The 22518-nt window shown below is 44.8% G+C and overlaps 1 protein-coding gene across 2 annotated transcripts in view; it reads right to left on the bottom strand.

Annotated features, from left to right (window-relative positions):
• The window catches only part of GNAO1 (G protein subunit alpha o1), a 155828-nt gene that overhangs the window by 19976 nt on the left and 113334 nt on the right, over positions 1–22518 (bottom strand). The window contains exons 6-7 of one of the 2 annotated variants that reach the window (XM_078868591.1): positions 19107–19236; positions 2668–2821 (exon numbers count right to left, since the gene is read on the bottom strand). In XM_078868591.1, coding sequence (XP_078724717.1) covers positions 2668–2821; positions 19107–19236 — 284 coding nt within the window. The remainder of the gene's footprint in view (positions 1–2667; positions 2822–19106; positions 19237–22518) is intronic. The other variant, XM_078868589.1, reaches the window with a different exon arrangement.

A 22518-nucleotide genomic window follows, 5' to 3' on the forward strand; every position in this document is an offset into this window, starting at 1 on the left:
AACCCGCTTAGCGTACGAGGCCTGATGGGATCGGGTGCATTGCTGGGTAATTTGGTCACAGCTTCCATTGGCGTAGGCGAGAGCAAAAATTGTACATTGTGATACGGATTCATGAAGCGTTTCAAGACGTTTTATTTGGTTTTCGGAGAAAGGGATGCTCATGTGATGGGGGGAAATGCACGACAAGGCCACGATGCTCTGAAGTTAAGCAGAGGGATTGGTTGCAGCGTGTGTTGGAGAAACACACACTGCTGTAGTGTACAATTGTAGCATGTCAGGAATTGGCTGTTAGGTAGAAGAGAGGAAGACATTGCGGAGTCTGGATGTAAACAGGAGGAGGGAGTCGGCAGTGCCGATGGCCTGGTAGGATGTCGGTAGCTTCAGACTGAGAGAGCAGAAGAATAGAATGAGCGTCCCCCTTTAAAGCAGAGTTGACTGATGATGAAAATCAAATTTCGATTTAAAGCTTTCGTGACTGCAGGGATTCATCTTCTTGGTTCTTTCGGCAAAGTCACATAGAAGGGAAGTAATAAAATAATAAAAATTAAACATAATAAAATAATTCTCACGATGTTTCGGCTACAACGCAAGCAGCCGTCTTCAGGTGAAGAATGAGACACTCATTCTTCACCTAAGCTCCTAGCTTGGCAGTGTCTCATTCTTTACCTGAAGACGGCTGCTTGCGTTGTAGCCAAAACGTCGTGAGAATTATTTTATTATGTTTTATTTTTATTATTTTATTACTTCCCTTCTACGTGACTTTACCGAAAGAACCAAGAAGATGAAAATCAAGTTACGATTGACCACCACCCTCATCGCACGGCAAGCAGCCGGGGTTGCATGACATGGAAATTATAACGTTTAACAAGAACGCAAGTGATATCCATTAAAGTGTTTTATTCCCAAAGCTATGTAAGGGTATTTAATATTTTTATTTAAATTTATCCTCTAGCTTGAGAGCTTAAGAGCATCATGAAAACAGCACATTGTTTTGATTATAATGTGAATAAAAAACAGGCAGCTTAGAGATATGTGGTGGCTTACATATACAATGATTCTGCTGTGAAATTGTACAATAAGATGCGTTAAATCCCTTTTAAACAAGTAAGTTTGTATGTATGTATTCTATGGGTCTTTCGGTAAAGCCACGTAGATGGAAAAATTATAAAAATATCACGACGTTTCGATCGCAACACAAACAATCGTCTTCAGGTGAGAGAGAGAGAGAAAAAGCTGCTGAGACAAGGTCTTATATAGGCCTGAGATGGGTACATCAAGGTAGGTGGGTGGAGTTAGAGATGGTCCAACAACAGAGGCTGGGGCAGTGGCCTTTGTATTGTGAGAGATTAGCCTGTAGGGCGCCACCAAAGCTGTGGAGGTGGCCATCGTATTGTGTGTAGCCCAAGGGTAAGTGGGCGGGGCTAGAGATGGTATTTGCATGTAAATGTAAGATCAGAGAGGAAACCTGAGGCTGTGGAGGTGGCCATTGTATTGTGAGAGATTAGCATGTCAATGTAAGAGAACCACCCCAACGTTCAATGTGCTAGTGAGACATTCCGACCGTTGAAAAAAAAAAGACTATTGCTTGTGTTGTGATCGAAACGTCATGATATTTTTAATATTTTTCTATCTACGTGGCTTTACCGAAAGACCCATAGAATATGTATTCCTCGAGTCACGAAAGCTTTAAGTCGAGATTTAATTTTGTATGCTTCAAAGCACAAAAATTACAAATCACAAACATTTTAAACACATTATTCCTCGACTCTTAAAACATTAATGTATTCTTTAGAAATGTAAATTATGAAAATGTGTTATATTTTAAATTAAGAAATCACTCTCGCATTAAATATAAATATCGTAGAAGTAATAATAATATCGCACGTTTGTTCATGTAGATGATTTGTGTTGAACATGCGCAAACAAAACTTAAAATTCCTCAACATATATGCACGACAACACGAGGCCAAAACATGCTTTGTGAGCCAATTGGGTAGGTCAGATGGCAAAAGGGCATCAGTAAGCAGATTGTCAATCACAAGCTAAGAGCTGCACCCAGGACTGGCACGGAACACAATCCCATTGACAAGAAAAATATAAAAGTGCCGGTATTTTCCCTTAACCAACCCACAGGGTAAACACGCACAGCCATCTACAACGCAGTGTTGCAGAACTGTCTTGCATGAGATACGGGGGGGCTCTCTGATAATCTCGCCCATGGCCAGAATGTAACGGCCAAATACAAAATTGCCGTCTTTTAAAGTGCATTAGCTCAACCCTCCAAGCAGGGTTGACATGGAAAGGTTTGCGCCTAACACTCTCACTCTTGCTCCGTAAGCACAGTAATTGGATGGTTTCATTTATGGGGGGAAAAATACTCAAGAAATTAATCCGCTGCTCAACCCCCCGCATTGCCGTTCTGAAAATGTATCGAGGCCCAGTTGAGGCTTCCCTGGATAGAACTAAGAAGCCCAATAATTATTGTTTGCACCCAATAGTTTTTTTTACAGACTGATTTTGTTCTTTGCAAATATTCCTTAGATCTACGTTCCCGAAAGGGACTTGCTACAGTGGTTTCAAATTGATATCTGAATGATGGAAAGGCGATACATTTATTTGTAGATTTCATTTCCTTGAGTAAGTTAAGGGAGGCCGCTGTAGACGTACCAATATAGTCGGGAAAGCAAATGTTGAGTGGAGAGGTGGAAATCTTGTCCTCAAAGATGTCCTTCTTGTTGAGGAAGAGGATGATGGACGTGTCGGTAAACCATTTGTTGTTACAGATACTGTCAAAGAGTTTGAGAGACTCATGCATTCGGTTCTGCAAGAGACAAAAAAGGCGTTCCCTTTGAGAGGTCTTGGGTCAACTCAAGTCTGGCTCAATCAGCCTCGGGAGCGAGTGGGGTCGGGTAGGGGGAGAAGGGAACAAAACAAAACAACAAAAAAACCCCACGGAACAGGAGTATGGCGCGGTCGAGTGTGCTCACGTTTGATGTGCAAATCCGCACAACGAGGAGGGTTTGATAGCCGAGTTAATTGCTAGCGATAGGAACGTACAGGGTATCCTTCGAGGTGTCATCCATCGTTTAAAGAATTATTATGAGCAGCTGTTTGAACTTCGTGGTTGAATCTTTGGGGATTACGTGAAAGATAAGGTGTTTGCCAAAATCCAACCAATAATCCTAATTAAACACGAAAGGCTGGAGTGATCTTCAGATGCGCAAGATAGAAGTGTTCGGAACCATCAGAGCCGAGATATTGGTGAATGCCGTCTGGAACGCTCTTCAGATATTAGGAAGCCACTGAAGGTTATGCAATGTAAAATCATTGACATTGAAAACTCATTGCATTTTGTGTTTAGTTTGTTGTCTTCCCCCGCACCTCCGATTAGTACGGTTGGCTATGTATGGTGCGAAAGAAGTTCAACATGCATACAGATGTGTGGTGGTTTAGTTGGTTATAATGTACGTGATAGAATCTTCACACGACAGTGTGTCCATGAACAGAACTCAAACTGTTGTATAATTGGTATTATTTAAGATTGGATGATACCTTTATTGACACCCTGTACTTAATTAGTTTTTTTCTTTTTAGTTCTTTTCGAGAAGTCATATTTTACTGTAATGGAAAGTCACAAGGGTAAAATGAGTTTGTTTAGGCGCATTCATGCAGTGTGTATGCATGCGTGTATTCATGAATATATTAGGGGTGGTCAAGATATATACAAATTTAATATTTACAGTATTTGCATTCATTGCTGACATTGAATAAACTGTTCAAATTTCTAACAGCAATGTTCCTATTCTAATTGTAATATTGTAACACGATTTGAAGATAAAGAGCGAAGGATTAGCTTCGTCAGACATATGAGTAAATATAAATTATATTTTTTATCGATCTCAATCCTCTGCTACATGGAAGACCCCAAGGCGTGTTGGTCATTAAGGGGGTGTTTTAACCATACTTCACCACACCAGTCAGTGTGGGTTGGCGAGCCCAGGATAGATGCACACATCACTCGTCACTGATGTTAGTCGTGGCCAAAAAATAGCACTCATATCTAGCGGGATTAATGGCGCATTGCGCTAACCACCGTGCCACCACTCCCCGCTCAATTTCAGCCCATCTTGACCACTCCCTTATATATGCACGCAATTGTATACATACACCTTATTGCAGTGTGTACACATATCATGCTGCAAATGTACACAGGGTGATCCATCATGAGATACTGCACTAATATAATGAGACCTTATAGAGAAAACTATCTTTTATTTTAAAAGCCTCTACATGTCTCCCACCAATCTCAACACATTCATTTAATATTTTAACACCCCCCACTCCACACTCCTGTGAGATATGGAGCCGTCGCTGTCAAGAAAGTAAGAGGGCCATTAAAAAAAATCAGTGGGGTACCTATAATTGGATCATCCTGTATAATAGAATTCATGTCATCATAATAAAACAGTTCATCTGCGTTTACAATAATGCTAAATTTACAAAAAATACATGCAAACCCAGGTACGGTAAATGTATGTTCAGGTGGCTAAATGGAGCTTGGCAGAGTGAGGAAAGGAAGGATATCACTTTGAATGCACTAAAGGTGTTATCCTTTATATAGGTCCTGCCAGGCAAAGCACGGTGATAGAACTACGACAATTCACAATACCGCAGCTGCATTAACACGGGGGATGTTAATACAGGTAGGAACAACAGTTCCACACTGCCGACCAGGGATTATTTGTCTGTCTGTCGTGCATAGCCACGCCATCGATTTGTGTCACGCATCTTGCGCCAAGTGACACGGATCGCACGAATGCGCTGTTTAACCAAGTTCCTACCTGCCAACTTTGAAGGAACGTGTTTCTAGGGTGTTAGTTCCAAGGCCGTAGCCATGGAGTCAACATTTGGGGGGACCAAATCTTCCAGGGGGTCTGGGGGTCCCCCCCCCCCCAGAAAAAAAAATCTCAATTTGAAAGAATTTCCTGCCTAAAATATATATAGGGTGGACTTTTTATTTATTTATGATTTACAATAATGTCGAATAGTGTATTGTATTACATTGCTCTGTTTTTTTTACTTTTCTTGTGTCTTTGTATGTAATGGCAGAGATTAGGGATTAATAAAGTACAACCATAACCACAATCATATAAACAGAAATTAATTTTATAGCAATATATTGGGGGGGACATTTTGAGCATATTTGAATATTGGGGGGGGGGATGTGTCCCCCCAATATATATTATAATTACGGCCTTGTTTAGTCCTAACCACGTCCGATCTCTTCTCTGTTGTCATCACATTCTGACGAACCCTGTTACGAATGTGATATTTGCGTCATTTCTAACATTTTGGTCACTGCACCGCATCAGTCGTGGTAGTCGTTGAAGCGTACTTCACCACACTGGCCGGTGTGGCCTGGTAAGCAAGCGGGTGACGGGATCCAGGCTCAGATATCACTCGCCACTGATGTTAGCCGTGGCCGGGAATCAAACTCGGGTCGATGGATTCATAGCGCGGTGCGCTTACCAGTGCATCACTGGTACCCCCACCAGTTAGATCCACAATGTTATTGTTCTGAGGAACCAGTAGTTTGTTCATGGGGAGCTCCTTCCTTTATTGTGAATGTCGCCAATTTTGTCATCGTGCACCCGCTAGAGTAGTGATCCTCGTTCCTCTGCCAGAGCTCCTTCAGCCATCCACGTTGTTATCATATGCATAACCATATATATATACATCGTACGTATATATATAATGTAGGAGGAAAGTTTTTTCTTGTGCTGAATTACGGTTAGACGCAGTTTATCCAAAGTTCATTCGCAATGTTCAAACGAGCCACCGTTATTAAAAATTGTAGTTCTTTGCGGACTTGAGTGACGACCACTCAACAAGAAAATCCGCTGCAATTGACGCTTCCCTGTCGGGGGACGGTGACTCGCATCGGGTCTTAGGTTGAGGGCCGCACGGACACTTTGGATAGGACACAACGAACCGTAACAGCAAACGCCTTGCATGCATCCGTAATACCATGTGGAAAGGAATTGCATTCAAACACAGAGGGAAACAGAAAACCAACCAAACAAACGAAAGACAAAACAATGCTCAGATCATCCTCGCTACAAAAGGGGAGTCATGGGACGACCATGCCAGCGCTGACTCGATGCACAACAACACCGGGACCACGAGGTCCAGTGGCTGTATGAGGCATGTTGAAATGGGTAGGCCGGTCCGCCCATGAGTCATGCTCGATGGGTTTTCCGCAGGGATGCTGCAGGTAAGAGGGGAAGGAAAGCGGCCCGGCAAGGTACATGCAAAATCGCTCGCACGATGCTAACCATGACGCCGGTGTGTTTTGCACCACGTCAAAAAACCAACCAGCTGATGGGTCACGCTTGACTTACGTCCGGTACCTGATTGGTGTTGGGGGTGGGGGGTTACTGCTGCACGCACGTTTAAGTGTCGACTGCCTCGCGCCGTGTCCATGCACTTTAACTCGCCCTCTCCGAGTTGGAGGGGCGAATCGGGCTGCTTGTGAGCACCACGTGCCATCTCGTGAGCTTGCGAGATGTTTTTTTTCTTTTGGTTGTTTTACCCGCAATGCAACGGTGGCTGGTGTTTTATTAAAATCGTAGCATTCGTTTTCAGAAAGTGAAGCATTCCATTCAAAAACTATATATTACATGTAAATTATGCGCACATATGCATTCAGTGTTTTCACAGTGTATGGAAAGAAGGGTGGCTACACGGATAATGTATGTATATATAGCATCTGTGTGCTGCTTATATGAAAAAGCTGACAATTCAAAAACAAAATTGGTCTAAATATATTGCCGTATCAGGGCACTCGGCATGCTATTGCTGCTATTACCGTACATTTAACCCAACGTGCATGCACAATTTTGCAAGCATAAAAAAAAACTACGTGTTAAATTTCTTCCATATCAGAGATACCAGTGGCCCAAATGTGTGCTGCCTTCATGACTGAACAAAAGCAAAATACCTGCCTATGAGAAACTGTGGGGTATGTGCCAGGATTTGCATCTCTCTTGCATTTTCAAATCCACACACTGGTTTTGAGGTTCAAATTATTCACGAATGTGGCACAGCATGTGCCAGATGACGGCATAGTCATTTTCCATATGTTGTCAGTTTCACATCAGTCTATTTCGTTAAGATACCGCACAAGGTGCTGAATTAATATTTGAAAGAGTGAGCCACTGTGTGTGGGTGCCTCCTGTCACCACACACACGGCTCTCTCTACAAAAGGTACGTTGCTTGGCATCAGGGTCTCCATGCAGAATCAGCCGCATATAACCCAACAAGCATGACCCCGTGGAGACATTGCTATAAACAAATGAACAAATATAGACCCTAATATCCTTGCTTAAGAATATTCACGAAAACAAATGCGGTACTGGCTGGTTGTACGTAAGCTACGGCATTGCGGGTACTGCGTAGTTAAATAAACATTACACCTGCAGCCCAAAAAAAAATGCCAATGTCCATATAAATATGTCATATTCATGGCAAAGTGCAGACAAGGTCACAGCAGTCTATGCCACTATTGTCAAATAATTGTGATCGATGTAGGAAATTAAACGGAAAACCTAACTTTGAATGTTTCATTACGCATGCCTCTGTTGGGGTTTTGTGGCGTTGTGTGAACGCTGCCATTCAAGCTACAACCACGCGTGCAGCAATACGAGCTTGCCCACCTCTGGCAAAGCAACCTATTGCAGACAACTTACTGGCGAGTCTACAGTTTTGGTGATATCACCTGCAGTGAGTTGCGCAACTCACTTCTACCAGCTTCTTGAACAACACAAGCCTGCCGCTCTCCCTCAAATGTGTTCCCCAGGCCACTGAACAGCTTGCAGTCGCTTGCCCAATCATAAACAAATAATGAAGTTATCGTTTCAAGTGCGAGGTAGGTAGGTGGGCCTGCACTTCATGTGAGCTCGATCGAGGGAGGCAATTTTTTTCCTTTTCTTGGGACGGACGCATAAAAAAAAGTGCCACTGGATGCTTCGGCCACAATCGTGGATGCTGGGATCGCAGCCAATACCAAGTGCATTTAATGTTGACAAAGCTTGAAGTGAAATCGCCGGCAGCCTGCCACGCTACGCATTGCGCGCAGAAGATGCTTGCGATCCTCACCGAAAAACGTTAACAACAACCAGCCAAGTCGACGCAAGTTTGATTCCGAACCGTGTTTCGCGGCCTGTATTGGTGTCAAGGCCAAAATTGGTCCAACAACGTGAACTCGCCGAGCTGATGGACTGAGTGGATGGGTGGGGTGGGGGAGATTATCCCAGGGTCCCTAAATGTGCTCCAGTGCACCTAACGTTTGCACAAGCAAATAGAAAACACTATACTACATAAGCTATCTTTTTATAAATTTTACATGTGAATATAAATAACTGAATAAATACATGCTAATTAAATATTTTTATTCTTGCAAAATTACGCCAGGAAATGTATGTTTTCACAACTTTTGTTGAAGAACTTGGGAGTAATTCAGACCTTCAGCTGCATTGATGCCATTGCAGCTGAACAGCTGTTGTAAAGTGAGGGCTTTTGATCCCAATTTTAGTAATTTGTAATACTTTAAATGTGGCATATTTTAACCGTGATGCCGGCATGGCCTAACCTTTTGAATGTCATCACGGGGTTTTTAACGGCCGCCGTTAATGCAAAAAAAACACACTGATAATATATGCATTGTCCTAGAACCTGATTGGTCCACACCAGAGACAGCTTTCTTTTGAGCCTTGTCTCAAACGGTGTTGGACCAGAGGACGCCAAAAGGCGTACAGCATTCTGACCACAAGCATTGTGGTTAATGCAGACATGATTCCTTGTAAAAGGTTTCAGTTTGGTGTTTTAACATCTTAACACCTGTTTTGTTGCCAGAAAAAAAGGGAAAAACCTACTAACTGAATAATTTCTGCTCTGGAATGAAAACACTCCCCCCCCCAAAAAAAGGATTCGGTTACTGGTTTTAACAGCTCACATATAAAAATAAAACCGGCACTTTCTAGCAGTGGTGTTAAAAGTGTCATTGGCCATGATTCCTTGACCAATTTCACTCTCCTTATGCTGTTCTTGAGGGCAGATTTGCCGTGGTCCCTCCCCCCCAAGTGGCTCAGCAGTCGAGCGATCCGCTCGACAGTGGCAACGTGGAGAGTTCAAACCCTGCTTGGGGGTTGACTCGGCCCATCATCCCTCCCTCTGGACATAAATTGAAGGAAGATCACTTTGTAGGGTCAGTTCAAAGTGGCCGGTCCTCTGGATGGAATGTCATAGGAAAAATGTGAAATTTTCATTTAATCTCTTGACGAAAGCACGAGACGTGTGTTAGTTCAGCCTAAACTTTGACGTGGGTGTTTGGTTATCCCGACCTGGCATATTGCAATCTGTTTTCTCAACAACGAAAAAAGCTGTAAAGCTAAATCATTAACTTGATGTGCCAATGAACGAGGAATCATTCCTTGCTATGGAACAACGAAAGATGACTGGACAGATTTTTGTGGATTCCACACCAACACAACAGTGATACAATGAAACGAAAGGAAAAAACTATTATCCACGTGTAAATTTGCATCAGATCCTGGCAGTGAATGTTGTGAAAAATGTCCTAATGCGTCCAGCAAACACCGCACACGAAGAGAGCTGCCTCGTGTATGCGTTTCATTATTTGCACTCACACCTGCTCGTTAGCGCAGACTTTCATTCGCAAAAGAACGGCATGTGCTTATTATAACTATTTGTTATTATTGTTAAGTTCTGCTCTTGAAACTGAACTCTAACTTCACGTCCATGAAGAAGTTAATTCTTGATTAATTCATTTGTTTTCCTCCGTGCTTTGTGGGAAAAGAAAAACCTAATGACATATTGATGAGAAATTTATAACATTCACATCAAAGGTCAAAGTGTCTGCACGCGCCATCAATCATTGTGAGGCACTCATCACCGTTAACAGCTCTAAGACAGCTGTGGATAAGCCACAGTCGCTGATTAAAACTTGCATTTAGCATAATGATATATAGATGCACACATCGTCTTGAGATGCGGTCGCATTTATACGCTTTATAAATCTAAATTATATTATAAATGCATGTTAACATTAACGCTACCTGCATGCTAACGTATAGTGAGTGACCTTCCCGCATGAACAATTATATCTTTTTTGAAATTACCATAAGGGAGGGAGGGGCCTTGTGTGAACTTGTGATCTGTAGTGTACAGTATTTATTTGTGTAGATCGGAGAGGGTTAGGTGCTTGATTTGCCATCGATGGCATTGAGCTGAGAGGACAAAATTACCGGGCAGTGCAGGCGATGTCGTGCACTGGTCTGTCGATGCACTCACCGATACATTATTAAAATACAATAAAATGCCTAGGCACGAGGGATCGATCCGGAGCTGACGCAGGCATCCACTTTCGTGTCTAACACGGTGGAAGTAAAGTTGAAGAAGCGGATGATGAAAGAAAAATTGCATTGTGATCAAAAATAATAATGGCGTCGCTAATGGTTCGGTTGATAGCCCTGCATTTGTTACTGTAAAACAATCCACTGCACACCCAGCATAAACACGTGGACATGGCTCCTGCATGTGGTGTTTATATTCAATACTACTAGAAGTTTACTTTTATGTTAGACATTAATTTTCTGAATATAAACAACTGCTACGTAGGTTTTCGCGGGTTGTGCTCTCATAACTCTCCATTGTGTTTTTGGATTGTCCCGATGTATTGGCAAGAAGTCCTCAATAACACTCACTGCGGCCTCAAATCCCATCAGGGACAAACACAAATTGTTGCTTATCCTTATTCAGCAACGCCACGATGTCGTTTAATGCTCGATTGTAATGATATCTGAGATGAGGATCAAGCCGAAAATTGCCTGAACATAAATAACAGATTTATACACACACAGTGCATTGTTACGTTTGCAGAGTACAAGCAGGTCCTCTGTCACTGTCCAGGGTGACCTCCAACGCCGCTCCACTCTCAAGCCTGGGCCTGCTCCCCGCATTGCCCCAATTGGCCCGGCTGTGTGCTACATGCAGTAGCAATGCTCCCAACACATCCACGCATTGCCCCAATTGGCCCGGCTGTGTACTACATGCGGTAGCAATGCTCCCCACACATCCACGCATTGCCCCAATTGGCCCGGCTGTGTACTACATGCGGTAGCAATGCTCCCCACACATCCACGCATTGCCCCAATTGGCCCGGCTGTGTGCTACATGCAGTAGCAATGCTCCCCACACACCCATGCATTGCCCCAATTGGCCCGGCTGTGTACTACATGCGGTAGCAATGCTCCCCACACATCCACGCATTGCCCCAATTGGTCCGGCTGTGTGCTACATGCAGTAGCAATGCTCCCCACACACCCACGCATTGCCCCAATTGGCCCGGCTGTGTGCTACATGCGGTAGCAATGCTCCCCACACACCCACGCATTGCCCCAATTGGCCCGGCTGTGTGCTACATGCGGTAGCAATGCTCCCCACACACCCGCGGGGTGCGGGGCACGCGGCAGCAGGCAGGAGCAACGAAACAAAAAAACCAAAACTGAGCTATTTTTTTTATTTTACTCGGTGTGCAGCCTGCTGAGCTATATAGCTCTTTTTCAGAAGCGGCCTGGCCACAAATGATATCACAATTAAGTGGATTCTCACGCGGAAATGTATAGCAGCCAAATACTCCAAACGCACCGTTGATTCTGAATGTGAGGGGGAAAAACTGGAGGACCTGGAGAGAATTCCACGCGACCACGAGGAGAACATGCAAACTCCGTCAGGGTCGGGGTCGAACCCACGACCTCCTGTACACCAGGCGAGGTAGTTAACATCTTCTATGCCGGTGGATTCTACAATGCCGGTTGCATTGAGGGAGGGAGGTGGGAGGGGCGGTGTGACTCAGGCAGGCTTTGAAATGGGATAGGGATAATATACCGGGGTTTATGGGATGTGGGCGAGGAGCAGGGAGAAGTATTTTCATACCTTTCGTTCACCGCGAGCTCTTGTAACCTGTGCACTACTTTAAAAAAACAATGGAATAGTATCGATAATGATTATAATAACGACGCTTTTATACGAAAATCACTGCTTCGCGAGCCTGACGCGGAGAGCTTTCTGAGCGGGCGGGGGGGGGGAGAAGTGAACCAACATCACAAGAATCAAACTTCACATCGACAGCGACGACATTGCGTCCGCACAACATCACACTCGTGGAGCACGGAGCCCCGAGGTTTTCCTCAAGCGCCAACCCTCAACGCATATCGCACGAACGATTGGTTCAGTAGGTTTTTTTTTTGGGTGTAACTCAGCATTTCTATCACAACGATTCACCGCAGGTGGTAAAAAGGAGACCGTTTCATACTTTAAAATATATGTGCATTGTTTTTTTTTGGTTAAAAAAGCACATTTTGTATGATTACTTAAGTTATTCAACATTTTTATGCAATTTCGAACAGGTATTATAGACCTCAACTCAAAAGTACAATCTATGGGACCGCTTGGGAAATATCTTTTATATAATCTGATATAACTGTAAATACCAATTTTACACCATTTTTAAACAATATTCACGTGCGATGGCTTTCAATTGTCGCAAATCCTGAACAGGTTTTTTTCTCTCTCCCTGGATCAGATTTGGACTTGGTCTGTATTTTTCCGACCGAATCAGTTGCCGTAATACCACATCCATGTTTCCACAACGTTGTCATAAGCGTGGGACCCAGCTAGTACGGTCACAAAAGGGTTCCGAGACGCAGTGATTTAAAATCCCACGCACACTTGTTGAGTGAAGAAGGAATACAGAAAATGACGAGACAGGTTAACCGAAAAAGAAACAACGGGGACCGGGAAAACATGAACGTCAGCTGTAAACACACCCTGCTCAAAAAGAGAAAGAAGCAACGATCATTGTAATAGTGTTATCAACACAACGCTGCACATTCAAAGATTGTATCCCGAAGACAAAATTAAAAGCAAGGACGTTTGGAGGCAGAAAACCCCACACCAAAGGGAGACAGAGAAGTGAGTCACGAAGGTTGTTCATTCAGCTTTCTTCAATTAAGATTTTATTTGTTGCAGTACACGGACAGGACTGTCAGAAGGACGCAGGCGGTGCAACTGCACCGGAGCTCACGGGCCGGAGGGGCCCATGTGCCGAGCCACGAAGAGAGAAGAATACAGCCACAAGGGGGGGGGGGGGGCGGGGGGGGGTGCGGGGCTGTGGGGGAGCCCCCCCCCCCCTCCCATTGAATTCCTTGCACCAGGGCCCATGCCAACCATGCTGCACCATTGGACACAGTGCTCATTTTTAAAGAAACAACTGCGCTTTCATTTTTACCGGCACCCCCCCTCCCCACCCCCTTCATACTTAGGTCGTCATCCACGCGAGACACTCTCAGATAAGCCGCAGGAGCGGAGGGGGGGGACGACGACCCAGGTAATCGTGAAATTGCCGTGCTACCGGCACTCCCCTTCCATTGGTCCCTGCGTTTCGCAAGGCGCGTTAAAGCACACGGAGAGCGCGGTATGGAGGTGATGTCGTTGACGGGGCTTCGCGGAAAAATAAATGCCGCAGGGTTTTGGCGAATGCAGAAAGTGGCACGACAAACGTGAAAGGTTTGCACTCGCACGAAGTGAATCAAATATCTATTTGCTGAAGCGTCGCACAAGGTATTGAGGGCATCGGAAAGGAGACCGTGAAGGAACAAGAAGCAAGCGCCAGATAAGTCTCGCATGAAATAATGCCATTCGAAAGCAAAAATATGATCTGTTAGAGGGCATTCAGATGCTCTATATGAAGCACTACTATTTGAAAATTGAGGCTGATAGGCCCACCGGGTGAGCCAGAGCTCCGGAAGGCAGACTTCCCTATCAGCGTTGGATAAATAACGCAACCTTAAAAGCCGTCACAATTCTCTTGGGCTGGGCCTCAGAGCGACCAAATTACACACACAGAGCACTACACAGAGCAGGACAAGATCGATATTATAGTTGCTGTTCACAGCAGGTATCCGGGAGTATGTAGTTTACACGATGCCTAATTGCTCAACAGAGCATTCATAATTAATATACGTCCGTATACGGTGTCAGGATGCGTTATCAGCAGGAGAAGTTCTATGTCTCCCTAATTACAATAACAATGCTAAAAATAGTTTACAAGTTCTTTGTCAACCTAATGCTGAACGAAAGCTTTGCAATGTTGCATCAGTCATGTCATGGGGGCTGTTGGGCTATACTTCCCCACCTTGGTAGGGCGTCACAGCCCCCACCCCATTGAGTGAATATTATCCATTATTTAGATTTGCTATACGCATATGTTAATAACTAACTACTATGCACACCACAATATTCGTAACTGGGCAATGGGCTTCGGCTGCTTTCTATAACCTTCGGGGTCATACTGTAGGAAGGACATTTATTGCGTCACTAAGGTGGTGGCATATTTGCAAGTGTTTAGCGTGCGAGGTAAAAATCATTTTAGAACTGTGGGTTGACCATGCACAAGGAAGAGAACCAGTCAACCTTCGGGCTGGAATATTTAGAGGCCTACATTTAAAACAATGCTTGTGGTAATTTTATAGAATAGCATGGACAAACATTCGTAGCAAACTTAAATCACTAAATCACCGTCGTCTGCCAATATATATTAGATATTTAAACAGCCATATAGATATTTATCTATTTTTCCTGTCCAAATAAAACACGACCCACACATCTTATCCATCCAGGATATACGCCACTAAAATATTTGTTCTCATCTGCCAGTTGGACGCTCTTTGTAGCTATAAATGCCAAAGAACATCGAGCAATAAGCCCAGATGGATTTAAATGCAGTATTAATGTTAGCCATTTGGCGTTTCGACGGTCGATGAATATTTAATAATAATCCGCGGTTTAACTCCGCGTGTGCGTATTAATCTGTCACGCGCACGTAATCGCCGGAGCTGACCATCGCGTGGCCGCGCAAATCTGCACTCATCCCCGGTGCCGCACAGAAGAGCCGACAGCGGCGATCTGAAAATGGATGACACGCGGCGGCACGGGAGGGGCTCTGCCGTGGAAACGAGCCTCCGGATTTCAGGTCAGGGTCACAACTCCTCTCAACCGCGATACATCGTCACTACCCCCCCCCCCCACTCGCGTTAGCGAGGGTGGCGAATACGCAATGGTGAGCAGCGATGTTGGGTGATAAATAGGAGCCTACTGTCTGAATTGAATGTACGATTGCATGGTCTCGCTTTGGGTGAATCGTGAATAATACATGGCTACCTGCCTGTGACCTTTGTAAGTGATTGCAAACTCACGTGGCTTTCCACTGCGCTATCCCTTCCTTGCCATGGAAATGCCTATGGACATTTGCTGTGTCAATGCCCTTACTGAGCTTATCCCTGAAGCATTTTTCTGGATTTTCAAGAACGGACAACTTACCGTCTCGATTTTCGCTCATGCCTGACAGATGTATGTTGAACTTTTTTTGCACCGTAGGTAGCCAACCGTGCTAATCGGAGAAGCAGAGAGGCGTTTGGAAATCAATTATTGAAGCGTTTGTCATTTGACCTTTCTTGCCACCCATAAATTGACACATGCCTTGATGCGAGGCGTGCCTCGAATTCTAACCATTGTTATTTAAATTCTTGGGAAGAAATTGTCATGGGCAGGATTCAGGAGCTAAATTTGCCCGTGTTTCCGCGTAGGTTTTGGCACGTCAGAAATCGTGCCGAGCAACGTGCATTACGACCCGAAAGCCGTGGCCTATGCTGATGCAGGTGTGATCCTACATTGTTGACATTTGCAAAAATTTCTAAAGCAGTTGAAGGTGTATTATTCATATTCATTGTAATGGTCCTGTCAAGCAAGGCCATGTGACCTGCAAAATATAATAATTTCAAACCACCGCCGGTTAATTTACATCAAAATTGTATCTCTCTAAGGAAGAGAATTGCATTATATTTTATGAATGCTGAAACTGCAAAGGACCGGGGTTTTATTTAATTAAAGCTTGTCGTCTCTTTGTTTTTTTGCTTCTCTCAATGTCTTTATCACGTTCTTTGCCATTGCAACTCGATTTCCCCATTAAACGTTCATCTGCAGTGGAAAATTGACGGAAGGCTAAAATGCATTGCAGCAATCGATCTGACCCTACCAGTCGCACACGAGCAAAATATGGCACTGCTAAGTTATAGTTAAAGTGCTGAAATGCAATGCTGATGGTTGTGCAAGCTAAGCTCGCTGCCCGCACGCGTCAACCAGCTGATGCATTTGATGGCGATAATCACACATGGACCATTTAATCATAACCAGTGGAAATTACATAAGGACACATTGCTAACGCACACATTGCTAATGCACAGGGGTGGTAACATTGGACCACGTGATGCGACTGAAGGATACGACATTCTCAAATTGTCCGCCAATGACATTCAACAGAAGCCATCTAATTCACAGCTGCCTGGCTGTGCTTGTGATGTTGCACTGCGGTAATGAATCTCGCCAACACTTGAGCAATGTTTGACCCTCGCTGGGGATGAACAGCATGCTACGGCTTGCAGGGAGCCGCTGCTCTGTGTGCAAGGTGTTTTCATAATAGACGCGACCCTTTACTCAAATCTTTCGGGACATTATGTTGGGATGAGTATTAAGATTTTGACTGTCCAAGCAAAGGACTTGACCACAACAACAAGTTTTCATGGTCATACCAGGCATTATAAAAGAGGCGAACGCACCGCTGCCTTCAGCCAGTTAAGAAGGGTATATTTAAGAGAGTAAAAAGACAGCATTAGACCAACAGCAGAAGTCTCATTTGTACCAGGCATTTGCTTACGAAATCACGCATGGGCTTTTACTGCTAAGTGTGGCACATGAGCCACCTTGGCTATGCTGTCTGTTCACGAAACAGCTATGGAGGCGAACGTACGTGTCACAGCGAGAATTTTTTTTTTTTAAACGTGGAACAAATTCGGGGCCATTTGCTCAGTCTCCTCAGTCGCCTGCTAAACCCATCTCTCGTCTCTCACCTCCGTCAGCGTTTGAACGAGGACACCAAGTCCGAGCTCATTTGTGGCGAATAAATCCGTCAAAACTTTGTTTTGCCGACGGCTTCGAAGAGATCTAAAAGATGGCACCGGTTGGCATAACATTTCATAAAATGAATAAAAACCCTGCTGGGGAACTCTTCAAAGATAATCGTGGCACATCTATTGTGTCTTGCATGACACTCGGCCTGGCCAGCCGCACAAAAGATGAAACCGTTGATCTACTTCCAAGTGTTATCACACCCACGATGTAGCTGCTTTCACACAAGACACCGCCCGAAAATTGCACACTTTCAGACGGGGGCGGCGTGAAAGGACCGTGGCTCGGGTTGGCACCCGCAGCAGGCACAACACACCTCGGTGGTGTTAACACACGCTGCAGCGGTCAGGCAAACACGCTGTAGCTTGGCATTGTTCAATTCACCGTGATTGAGCACCTCCATTGTGCTGCAAAGCAGCACCTCGTTTCGCGCAGATACAACGCCCGTAGTGGACACAAGCAGAGGTTAAAAGTGAGCGTATCCAACTCGGCAAGTACACACACACACATCGGAGTGTGTAGTTTGCACGCGTGCGCACACACACACAACTATCTTTCCTTATATTCAGACACTTGTGCAGACACACATCCAGTTATTCATTGACACATGCACAGATCTATAGGGGAACCAGTTTGTGGCCACCTATTGAACAGGTGGCCCCCTCGAACCTGTATCGAATGCAATAAACACACACACACACGGACAAACTTTCATGTGCATAAGAGCAACCCGGTTAGTTGAACAAGAACATACACTTGTGTGCACCGTGCAATTATTAGTCAGGAAAAAACACAACCATATGCAAATGTTCACATGTATGATCACACCTGTACACACGCACACGTACACACACTTGTAAATGTGCCGATACGCGTACAGCGGTTATACATACACTGGTACGTTAGAAGCATCATCATCATCGCCATCACCGTCATAATCACGAGTCGCATCGGTCTTGCAGCCTATTCGTACAATGTGTCTCAAGGCGAGCTCCTGGGGTCAGTACAAATAGGCACCATATGAAGCGGACATCCTCGACAAAGAACAATCCAAGCGTATACGCAAAGACAAAGGGAAAAGATCCCTGGTTATATGCACACAGACTGATGTGGGGGGGGTGGGACAAGTGCTAGCAGGGATCACCTATTAATGCCAGCACGGAGGACAACCTGGTGGTGCAGCCAGTATTACACCCGGCCGCGTTTGTCTCCCCAGTGCTGATGTTTACATCCCGCCCCAGGTGCCCGTGTGATGATGCACAGCTCACCAAGGGGGGGCAGTGGCTATGCACACCTGTAATCCAGCACTGTGGAGGTGATGGTTGGTGGATCGCACACAGATGTTGTGAAACTCCCTTCCCGTGGGCGTTGAGGTGCCATACCCCGGCTCGCCAGGAGAAGGCATCTGTATGGCAAGTGGACTAATATCCATCTGTTTCCATCTGTACGGGGATAGAGTGTTGCCCCCTTGCATGTGCAGGTTTTCTGTGGGTGTTCCGGCTTCCTCCCGGTTGCATTATAAACACTTTTAAATTGGCTGAAAACATCTTAAAATTAACACCCAATGCAGGACCCTCCTGAAAAAGATACCTAGGACTCTTATGTATCCCTGGTTAAATTAATAATTATTGATGTTAGGGTAGTTCTGTGAGCACTCACCGCTGTTGTTATCAATGGCTGAGAATAGAACCGAGGTCCCCGGGATTGTGGTGCAGTGCACTAACTACTGCTCACACACCATATACATACGCTCACAAAGATCGCCCATGTAGCCTACACAGACCCCTAGAGTGCTGTTAGCGAGCACCTATAAAGGCCGCTACGGCACACAAGGGGGTGGTGTGACCAGCACTAGGCTTGGCTGGGAATAGAACTCGTACATCCCGGTTCGAAGTGCACAGCGCTATCCACCAGAGCACCACTCCCCGTGCACTGGCGTGCGCGTGCGCACACGTATGGCAGTGAAATGCGCGCGAGCGAAGTGAGCGATCGTCGCACGTACCGTGGTCTCGTCCTCGTGCAGCACCTGGTCGTAGCCGCTCAGGGCCACACAGAAGATGATGGCCGTCACGTCCTCAAAGCAGTGGATCCACTTTTTCCTCTCCGAACGCTGTCCCCCCACGTCAAAAAGCCTACAGGGAGGCACACCACCGCCGTCGCCGCCGCCACCGCAATCATCAATAAGGGGAGCTGGTAGGGCATTCGCTAATTTTGCTTCAGAGGATCGCGGCTCAAATCCGTTAGGCCACGTATGTGACGCACCCTAATATGTGTATCGCATAAGCTGTACGTTGACCTTTTTTTTTAAACGTACATTTGCATTAAAATTGCGGTTAGCCAGAGTTTTCAGATAGCCGGACCAGTGCTCCCGAGATGTTAACTACATCGCCAGGTATACAGGAGGTTGTAGGTTCGATCCCAACCTTGATACCTGTATATTTGGAGTTTGCATGTTCTCCCTGTGGTCACATGGATTTTTTTACAGGTCCTCTGGTTTTTGCCTCCGCATTTAGAAACATGAGTTTTGAGTATATGGCTGCTATACATTTCCACATGATAAGCCACTTCATTGAGTCATCACTTGTGGCCAGGGTGCTTCTGAAAAAGAGCTGTAGAGCATATTGGGCCTTACCTGGTAAAATAAAAATAGTTTAATTAAGTCCGCTTAGCTGAGTTTTTACTGGCGTGTCAATCCACAGAGGTCATCTGTGCACTGAACCCACTTGTATAGCCAGCTGGCCACCTTGCAGCCCTTACACCAGATAATCCTTGGTGGTCACTCATCCACGTACTGCCCAGAATCAATATTGCTTAGCTTCTGAGATCCGATGAAATCGGGAGCATTCAGGGTGATTTAGTTGTTAAGTTTGAGTATCCTGCGGCTCATTGCGGTGGTGTCACTAACGTTATTAATTCAAGCTGCCTGAACCCTAAGCCAGCTGCCCCTGTGAGCCTGAGCTCAGGGCAGCAAATACGTCACAACTTGGTTTGAAACGGATTTCACTTGCATCCATTTTGTTGAACTCAGACCATCTGTAAGTTATGATAAAAAAAAATACCAATAATATTTGCAAAACCATTTTTCTAGTTTTTTTATGTATAAAAACTATACAATGAGTATTGGGTAAAATGAGAATAATGTATACACTGTGATTAAACAAGTCAGAGTGTCAAGCAAATGTATCCACAGAGGTACACATTTTTTTGACCCTGGACAAATGAGTGTGTGATCTGATGATGCGTGACTAAGATTTGAACAGGCGGCCCTATCTGACAGCCCGTTGTGCACTCTAACCATCTGTGCCACCGAATAAAATCACTGCAGTGGTTAAGTGTCGATGGAGGTGAAGGTATGACAATGGCACTTAGAAATAATGTCACGTTATGTCCCGTTTTCAAGCATTTATGGCACATTATAGAATACCATCTAAGAGTTATGAGTTGCTGAATTTTAAAATCAAGTAACACATCTAGATTTATTATTACCCGTACTTTTCACTTCTCAGACTCGAGATCTTTATACACTGCATATATAAAGGCTTTAAATTACAATACATTCATGTGTCTGTACTGTGTGCAATAATACGATCAACTGAAATGCAACCTCAGGTAGTAAAAAGGTGGTGAATGTAAAGACGCAGCCCTGCAATTCCTTGCACACATCACTGCCGCTGGCAGGGCCCCCATGAGATGGAGCGATTAGAGAGCCCCTCAAGAGGATATTTTTTCGGCCCATTTTCCCATGCTGGCCAGACGTTTTGGAAGAGGTGTTATTACCCACACTTCATCCCACCACACGTGACCTGCCAATTCATTGCGTTGTGCCCATTCATACTGCTCGGGAGACAGAGGCAGAGGGATTTAAGATCCTTGCTCAATTGTTTCAACTGTCAAGCCGGGGGAACAAAGTGGTGGTGGCCTCTGGACTGGACTGGTCGTCCAATGTACGAACCGTTACATTATTGCTAAATCTGAAAACAATTAATAAAGCAATAATACTATTCAATATTAAGCGAAAAGCTTGGGGCTGTGATAAATCAGTTTATCCAGACGCTGTTTCATTTGTCATTGTTATTAAATTGGAGAGTGGTTATATTATTGCAAAAAAAAATCCATCATGCCAAAACAGAGTGAGATTTTTTTCTTGAATGAGAGGAAACCAAATTGTTAGCATGCACACACACACGTGTGTCGTGCACGACAGACAAGACACGATTTGCCATTAATACCCTGCCAGTACGAACCTATTAACCTGTAGATATATAAATGCATTCTGAAAATTACTTTTATTTTTCACGTTCTTTTTCGTTGATGATCATTTGCAACTCACCGTTTAAAAAACAGATTCTCTACTTTTAAATACACATGGGACATTTTCCGGAGCTCAAAAGCGGTGTGAACTCATCTCCTGTCTGCACGATGAGCAGGACAGAACAACTTAACAGAAAGGACCTTCATTTGAACATGAAAACCCAAATAGAGATTTGCTAAACCATGCTTATATTGTGAAACGTAGAGCATAAGCAGGTAGGTCGTTTAGTTTATCACCCATAAACATCTGCAAATTTGACACTGGTCGGGAGAGCACACTCCCACAGAATGCGCATATAAAGTCGATTCGTAAGCCTGATGACATGACGTAGCTTTCATGAGCGACAAATCCTAATGCTAATGGAGACCGACCTAAAATAGGGTTCTAGATTTGAAGCTTTCGTGACTGCAAGGATTCATATTCTTAGGTTTTTTCGGTAAAGTCACGTAGGTAAAAATTTAAAATTAATAAAAGTAAAAAAAAACAATTATTTTAATTAAATTTTTTTACCTACGTGACTAAAACAGGGTCCAAGTGAACCAGGCGTCCTCAAGTGAAACGGAGCGCCACTGTGTACGCGCAAATCGCTCGCGAACGACGCCCGCCCACGGCACGTTCTCGAGCTCCCGACGTTCAATCGCTCAAGCGAGAATCAGGCACATTTTTAAAATCCAAGAAAACTCACCCCCCTTTTCCCATCCCTGTTTTTACTCCCCTGTCCCCCACCCCTGTCTCCCTCCCTTTACCCCCCTCTCCCCACCATTTCCCCATCTTCCTCCACCCCGTTATGTTGGTTATCTTACCCGCGGTCCCCACCTGGGGCGGAGAGCCAAAATGTTCCCCCCTTCGTAAAGCCCCTGGCGCACTAATTTCGGAATTTTCTTCGTGGAGTTCCTGTTCCCCCCCAAACTCCTCCCCCCCCACCGTACTGTGACCGGTGATTTGTACTGGGCTCGTGTTGTGTTGAAATCATTTTTCTAAAATAAATTCAATAGAAGACGACTACTCGGTTTGAGTGCTGGTACTGTTCCCATTTAGAAGCGCCCGCCCGATGCGTTTAGAGCGTGCGTGCGCTCACACCTTGTGACGTCATCTGTCCGCA

Source organism: Lampetra fluviatilis, chromosome 26, assembly GCF_964198595.1.
Source record: "Lampetra fluviatilis chromosome 26, kcLamFluv1.1, whole genome shotgun sequence".
Classification (NCBI taxonomy): Eukaryota; Metazoa; Chordata; class Hyperoartia; order Petromyzontiformes; family Petromyzontidae; genus Lampetra; species Lampetra fluviatilis.